Consider the following 7,884-nt stretch of genomic DNA (forward strand, 5'->3'; position numbering starts at 1 on the left):
ATATATAAAAAAAATTAACGAACTGTTTTATGTGTTGTGATCTAGCTTGAAGGTTGCAAATAATGAGGAAAGCTCGGCTCTGCGGTGATGAGAAAGCTTGACGTCGAGCAGGAGACAAACGGGGATCGTAACTGAGAGCAGAAATGGGATATGGCAAAAGGGCAAAGCCGCTTGTTTCCCAACATGGTGTGGGGGCCGAGCGCTCCGATGCTTCCCCATTTGTAAAACAGGGAAAAGAAAATGCTAGGTTTTGCCAGAAAAGTTGTGTGTTTGCTGTAATCTTTAAAATGCCGGTGGGGAGACGTACGGTAGAGTTAGCCCGGTAATTGCCGGTGGTTTTGGAAGTGCTGCCGCACTTGGGGTGATTTGGACCCACGGAGAAGGGAGGTTTATTCTGGTTTTTAGAATATGGTATAAGTTGTATTTTTACTTCTGGTTGAGCCCTTCTGGCCTCTTCAGACTAGATCCACCCATCTCACGTCTTTTAAATGGTTTTTCGCTTGGATTCGGGTTTGTTTTTCTTTCGTATAAGCGCAGTAATGTTTGCTGAAGTGGAGATAAGTATGTCTGTACTCCCACCAAAAGCCACGCGCTTTTTTGCGGGGCTTGGTTTCATTACTGTTTTGCTAAAAATGGCATTTTTTTAGGTTTGGCTTTGTTCAGTCTCTCAGAAAACCTGCGGTTAAGCCTCTTCCCTGAAATGCGATACTCGCCTTGCAAAAGAAATATTTTTTTTTTTCCTCTTCCCCTGATAAAAGTCCCTTACTTATGTGTTGCTGCTTGAACTTGAAAGAGTTTTTATGTAATTCCTAGGGGATTGTGGACTCTTTATTTTTGGCTTCTGGTGGTTTGTGTCTTTCTTCTGCCTTTAGCCGTGTAAACGTCCCCTCTCCATTCCTTTATTTCAGTTGCTTGGGGCAATTTTGTGCAAAGTACCCAGATACGAAGGCCGTGGTGTCAGAAAGATGCCAGAAGGAAGGAAGACGTGGGAAGGAAAAATGAAAACGGAGGGGTGGAGAGGGTGATGATGGGTGGAGAAGGTGACGGGTTAGTGATGAAGTCTCCTCCTCCATCCCTGCTCTGCTTGCTGCAAGTGAGGAAGATCCGGGCTCTGGCTTTCCCGCTCCCCATCCTATCCCAAACCCCTCGCGGGGTGAATTTCGGAGACGTCGGCGCTTCTCTCTGGCTCGGATGAAGGCTGCCAACAGAGCAACGACACGGGTTACAAACTGGTTGTGAGACGGAAGCTGGTTATTGATTATAAACGGAGGCAGAGGACAGAGAAAAACCGCAGATAGCGAGCGGCTTTTCCCCGCCTCTCTTTGGAGCAGGGTTTTGTCACCGAGGAGCGAAAGGCTCGGGCAGAAAGTCCTAAGATGGTCAAAACTCCTCTGAATTTCTGCGGGGTCCGGTCTGCCAGCCTGCGGCCTCTGCCTGCAAGGGGAAGATCCGGCAGGTCATCTGCCAGGAAGCTCGGGGCCCCGCATTCCTCACGTTCCCGAGCTGCAGGAGGCTGGAGAAGCAAAACCCCTCGCCCCGCTGAGGAATCTGTGCTTGAATCTGCTTTCTGGGGAGGCCGGTAAGGGTGTCCCTCTCCGGAGGCAGGCGGCACGGGGGAGGAAAGGGAACCTTCTCCCTTGCGGAGCTGTAGTCGCCTCGGATGGTCGCGCCGTGACCGGCGCGTCACAAGCGTTACCAAACTCCTTGGAAACGTGACGTTTCCGCGTGCCGCTGCGATAATGCCCTCGGCTTCATTTTCTCTTGACCCGGGGACCCTGCGCGTCCCGGAGAGCACCGGCCGGAGCTGCTGTTGCTCGGGACCTCTCCTGACGGCTGTCCAAACGAGTGCAGAAGAGGCCAGAAAAGGCATTTTGCTCTTTGCAAATCACATTGGCTTGCGGCATCGGTGGTCTTCACTCTGGGATGCTGGCCCTCTGCAACTTTTAATAAAATAGCTCAAGGTTCTCGTGAGGGAGGCAGCCACCTGCTGCTTTTACCGAGGGAGAAGCTCGGGCGCGAAACAAATACTAACTTGGTTAAGGTCAGGGTAAGAGAGGGGGAAATCCTGGTTTATTTTTACATGTATCTTGCACCAGCTGTTTTTACCGTGCTCGTCACTAACCCTCAGATAAAATTCTTGATTCTCCCACTATGTGTGTTTATTTTTAATCAGGGACATTGGCTGGTTTCCTGTAAATTTGCTGTGACTCTCGGTGAGGAGACTCGTGTGCCTGAGGGGAAGATGGCAAGGGCTGATTATCGTTCAGCAACTGTATTTATTCCATAACCACAGTAATTGTTATAATTTCTAAGGCAGTGACCGACCTCTGGCATTCCCTTAGCTCCGCATTTGATCTCGCTCTTCCCAACCTGTCCGATCCCGTGCGGCTCTTCGTGGACTCGGAGGCTGTTGCAGACCCAGGAGAGCGAACGGGCGCGTTTCCCGGTTTCCTCGCCATTTGCTGTCACTGCAAGCCACCTTACTTCCCAGGCCTTGGTTTTCCTCCTAAATAAAAGGATGGAAACGGAATATCTGCCTTGAAAGACAGACCTGAAGCTTGGTTACACGGTCGAGGACATGGAGGGCCCCTGCGTGGAACCGCGGTTCATTTTGACAATGGGTTGCCTTCTGCTTTTAGTGGATGCCATGGCGCCTGCAGGTGTCAGAACGACTTAATGATGATGTAATTTGTCTAAAATTCTCCTTTTCAGCCTCAACGAACAGTCAACGGTTCGAAGAAGCTCACTTCACCTTTGCTCTAACCCCCCAGCAAGTTCAGCAGATCCTCACCTCCCGGTAAGCGAAGCGGCGTCTCTCCGGATGCCGTGCAAGTGCCTGTGGCTTCCCTGCTGGCTCTTCCCGGCAGAACGGAGAGTGGAGTCGGGAGGAAAAATGGGCAGAGTTTGGGTGGGGGTCAAGGAGGGTCAGAGTAGGAGGAAGGACTGAATCTCACGCAATTCGCCTTCCTCCGCGCCGCTGCGTGAGAATAAAATGCCGAGTTGGGTGTAAAAAGGGGAGTTCCTTGACATCGGCGGTTGGTCGTCTCCTTTTCCCACCGCTCTCTCTTCCCTCCGATGGGCTTTTGCTTTCCGCCCCTGCCTGGGAATTTTTCCTGCCGGTTCGGACGGGTATTGCCTGTTTTTACAGTTCGGCTGCACCGGTTCTGTATCGGCATCGATAGAACTTCGTAAAACGTTTCGCCGTTGTAGTTGTAATTCTCCGTGAAGCACTGCTGGCAGTCTTAAGGCCGTGTTTTCTGTTGCAGAGATATCCTCCCAGGTGCCAAATGTGATTACACTATACAGGTGCAATTAAGGTAAGGTCACGTCTTTTTGATGAACGCATTAAGGCCTGTTCCCCGAGCTAGGGCATCGGTATTAATCTGTCCTGGTCTTCGAATGACGCTTTTAGCCCTCGATTCGCTTTGAAACGGCGTGTCGGTTTGCTCAGAGGAAAATTGAAACGTCTGGTGCTGCGTTCGGCACGTGGTTTTCTATATGGGAGCGAGGGTTTCTGTATGGGAACGAGCTTCTGATAAAGCACGTTGTGCAACACCAAACCACGAGGGTCTCTCTGAACTCGGCGAGGCTGAGCGAGTTCTCTCTGGGCGACGCTTTGCTGGCACGGGCGACGCAGCCTTGCACACAAGTGGGTTTTTTTCAGTCTTAAGTGTAGCAAAATTGAATCTTTTTCAGAGTTTTGCATGCTTACAGAGAACTCGCTTCTCCATTTTAATGATTTGCCTTTTTGCAGATTCATTGCAACAGGCGGAGTAAGAGGCAAAAACTACATGACCTTAGAATTTGAACGGGTTTTTTTTAGCATTCACCCAGCTACTACTCACAAAAACACAAGCCGTGTTGGAGAGCGTGAGTAGAAAAATACTTGAACGTGCTTGATGGATTACCCTCCGATTCTTGCCGTCAGTGCCGGTGTGGTTATTTCAGTGCTTGCCCGCACCGTCCTGCGGCGCTGAGTGGGAACGGAGGAGGCTCTCGCCCAACGTTCAACTCTTGACAGAGTTTAAAAATGCTAAATCTTATTATTGGGGGGTTGAACTTGGCAAAGAGACAGAGAACGACTGCTGTACTCGCAGGAAAAAAAAGCGATGGGTGTAGGGCTTTAGCTATGATACCTGGAAGCCTGACAAACGGCGGTTCTTTGAAATCGGAGGCTTTGATTTAGCGCAGAAGAGAGCCTGTTGGTTTTGAGGAGGGCGTTGTGTGTTAATTACCATCCTGTGACGACGTCTCGCTGATTTGGGGCTTGACGGTCGCAGTTTTGCTGCCGCGGCCATCTGTTCCGCTCTCGCGTGCCGAGCTGGCAGAGCGAAGCGTAGGCGCGTGCCGCTTCCATCCATCGGGAGCTGGATGCTTGGGAGCGTCTCCCCCGCAGCACAGGGTAACACCGCGTGCGAGCGTGAGGGGCCGGGTTCAGCGTACGTGTCTCTTTTTGGGTGTCGGGGATGGAACAGAACTTACCAGAGGGACCCCCAGGAGACTCGCAGGAGTCTCCTGGGGTGTCCAGGGTGCATCCCTTCACCCGAAGAAGGGAACCCTTATTCAGCAAACCCTAGTGCGGCAGTTAAAAACGACGGTGGGACCGTTCCTTCTCTCCTCCTGACGTGCTTCAGCGTATGCGGTATTCTCACGTTCCTGAGCAAGAGAAAGATTAACGCTCCAGTTTATTCTTTGTTTTATTTGGCGAGCGGAGAGAGGTTAAAAACCAGTAAGATGGGATTTTATTTTTCGAGAACGTTGGTGGTGTGGCTCTGCATCGGCGTGACGTGCCAGGGCTTGATCTCGCAGCCCAGAAAAAGCCGGCCAAGGTCACGGTCTGACTCACGGCTACGCGGCGGTTTCAGCGTGGGGAGTCGTCTCTGGCGGAGCACCCTCCTTTGAGAGAAAATAGAGCGGACGGCCGTCTGATTAAACGGGATTAGGATTTGAAGCGCAGCCCGTGCTGGGTTGCTGCTGCTGACATCTTTACGACGGGGAAGGCAGGCGTAGGATGGCGGGTGAGCTTTGAGAGACCGCGGGCAGCGACCGGTCTGTCCTGCTGCAGGACTGACTTTGGGCCAAACGGAACTTTTCCGTTCCTCGGGTGCTCGCGTTGGGTGACTTAACGGAGGCGGTTCCTTGCGTCTTGAAGTGCCGCAGAATCTAGAGGTGAGGTTGCACGAGAACGCACCCGAACCCGGGTTAAAGCATCTGCTGGCGCAGGAATTGCGTCAGGGTGGCCAGAGCGAAGGGCAAGTCCTTCGCGCGAAACGGCCGGCCGCGCCGCTTGAACCCGCAGCTCGGCTTCTGTCATGTTTTCGGAACGATGCTGGGTCAGAGAAATACATTTTGCCTTTGAAATGGCCATTCTGGATAACTTAATTGTCATCGGAATAAAATTAGCCCGGCCCCCGCACGCTCGGCAGCGTGCGCGTTAGCGGTGGTTTTACGTCGCCGGCGTTTTTCTGTCTCGTGTTGCTTTTGCCGTGCGAAGGGTTTGAAACGCTCGTAGGGCTGTTCCTCCGCTGGTGTGTTTTCCAGCCGTTTATCTGTCCTGCTTTGGAAAATGGTTTTTTTCCCCTTTTTTAAAGGGAAGTTTGGCTGCCGGTTTTTGCGAGCGTCACCACTCACTTGCTGGTTTCTCCCTCCTGTTTCTTAGGTTTTGCTTGTGTGAAACCAGCTGTCCCCAAGAGGATTACTTCCCTCCTAATTTATTTGTCAAGGTCAATGGAAAACTCTGTCCCCTGCCTGTGAGTAAATTTTATTTCTTCTTAATATATTGTGGACTAAAGTCTGCCCTTCCACACAGCTGCAGCTCCCAGGGAGCGCAACGGGAACGTATTTTGCGGAGATCAAAGACTGACTTGAAGAAACGGTGTGGTTAGAGCGCAAAACTGATTTCATGTTGCAGGGCTGTGGACCGGTGATGAAAGCTGCTCTGCGATTCGAGGAGTGTGGTCTCGAAGTAGAAGAATATGCAAACTTTGGGCCTGATTTTTTTTTTTTTTTAACCAGCAGATTCCCTCTTGTTTTTTGAGAAGAAACCTGATAATAAAAACGCAGAGTAAAAGCTGAGATTAGTGGAATAACAGCACTGCCTTTAGTTTATCACGTTGCAGGAAGACCTGGATGCTCCAGTCAAGGCTGGAGCCCTTTGTGCTGGGTAATGTGTTAAAAAAAAAGAGAGAAAAATATATATAAAATAAGGAATAGCTCTTGCCCCAGCTGACAGCCCAAAAAGGGATGCAATTCAGTGTCACACCTAGGAAGGGTGTCAGGGGCTTGACGGTCTTAGGCCAGTTCCCTGTCAGCTGCCCCACGCTGGCTTCGCTCCATTATCGCTGGCACTTCTTGCAATCAAACCCGCAGAATCACCTCTGACGCTGTGCCGGAGCCGCTCCCTTAATATTTTTACAGATTGACCTTTTTTGCCTCCGATATTCTGTCTGGTTTTGGCTGAGACAATTACTAACCTGCTTGGGAAAAAAAAAAAAAGAGAGATTGTTTCTGGCCTCGTGGGGCGGAAAGAAGGAAGCGCGTACGAGATGCGAGACGGCTAAAGGGTCCGTCCCCCCCAGCTTCTGCTCTCGGATGAGGTTTCTTGCGTTCGCTTGGATGAGTCATCTGCAGCTGAGAAGCTGTTCGTACGGGCTGCGCGCGCCGCAGCTCAACGGGAACGCTTCTTTTTTCTTGTTTTACTTCTGCTTAAACTGATGGGTGGCTGCTGAATCAGCCTCAAGCTGCCCGGTCTAACTGAGGGCGGTGAAAAAAAGGGTGGTGTAAACCTCGGCATTAATGAAAAGGCACTCTCGGGCTGAATAATCAAGTTGGAATGTGGCTATAATGAAGCAAAAATGAGATCAATGTGAGCTTTGTCACAGGATGTAATTTTTTAATGAAGCAAAAATGAGATCAACGTGCGAGTTGTCACGGGATGTAATTTTTTAGCTTCCCAGCCTCGTTGAACTGGGTAGGATTCGGTTTTTAATTCAGTGCCATCTGCACACAACACATCCCGGACTGACAGCTCCGTGTTTCTGGAGCGCTTCAGCTTACGACGGGATTCCAGTGCGCTCGTCAGCGTAAGGGCATTAGAGGGAACCCTTAATTGACACTGAGGAATAAGAACGTACCGCTTTGAGATTTGTGGGGAAGTTCTCACACAAGCTCTGGGATGCGACGTGAAGTGTCTTGAGGGACAGTGTGCCCTGAAGAAACTGGGTTTGCGGATTCTCGTACGTGGCCCAGCACCTCAGAGAGAGTTTATTTTATATCAGGCAATCCTTCTTTCTTTGCAGGGTTATCTCCCACCCACAAAAAACGGCGCGGAGCCGAAACGACCCAGCCGACCCGTCAATATCACGCCGCTGGCGCGACTTTCGGCAACCGTCCCCAACACGATCGTAGTGAACTGGTCCTCGGAGTTCGGCAGGGTGAGTTGAGGTGAAAACCATTTCCTCTTTGCCGCTGGGTTTTTTCTAGGTCTGAGCGGTGTCAACTTCTTTTCGACAGAACTACTCTCTGTCGGTGTACCTGGTGAAGCAGCTGACGTCAGTAACGCTGCTCCAGAAGCTAAGAGCCAAGGGCATCCGAAATCCAGACCATTCGCGAGCCCTGAGTAAGTACCCCTCGCGAAGGCGTAACCGTGCCTGACCTCATCCTGCGCCGAGTCCGGGAAGGCAGAGTCTTCTTCTCTCAAGCCCGCGCGCGCTTGATGAGAACCTGGTGGGAAGGGAAGGGCTGTGAAGATTATGGATTGGTTTTTTTCAGTGATGCCGTTCAACAAAGCTCTAAAACAAACCGTTCTTCGGCTCGCTGCCCACCTCCCTTGCCATACTTCCCAGACGCTTGTCCTGCGAGCGGCAGCGGGGCCGTGGCATTACA

At 51.2% G+C, this 7,884-nt stretch overlaps 1 protein-coding gene across 1 annotated transcript in view; it reads left to right on the forward strand.

Annotated features, from left to right (window-relative positions):
* Window positions 1-2,342: 2,342 nt before the first annotated feature.
* Window positions 2,343-7,884, forward strand: part of PIAS3 (protein inhibitor of activated STAT, 3) — a gene marked incomplete at both ends in the record, with an annotated part of 9,381 nt that continues 3,839 nt past the window's right edge. Inside the window, 6 exons of the mRNA XM_010282623.1 lie at window positions 2,343-2,434; window positions 2,713-2,797; window positions 3,267-3,317; window positions 5,660-5,750; window positions 7,299-7,433; window positions 7,513-7,618. Coding sequence (XP_010280925.1) covers window positions 2,343-2,434; window positions 2,713-2,797; window positions 3,267-3,317; window positions 5,660-5,750; window positions 7,299-7,433; window positions 7,513-7,618 — 560 coding nt within the window. The remainder of the gene's footprint in view (window positions 2,435-2,712; window positions 2,798-3,266; window positions 3,318-5,659; window positions 5,751-7,298; window positions 7,434-7,512; window positions 7,619-7,884) is intronic.

The sequence above is a fragment of the Phaethon lepturus genome, unplaced genomic scaffold (genome assembly GCF_000687285.1).
Source record: "Phaethon lepturus isolate BGI_N335 unplaced genomic scaffold, ASM68728v1 scaffold49182, whole genome shotgun sequence".
Classification (NCBI taxonomy): Eukaryota; Metazoa; Chordata; class Aves; order Phaethontiformes; family Phaethontidae; genus Phaethon; species Phaethon lepturus.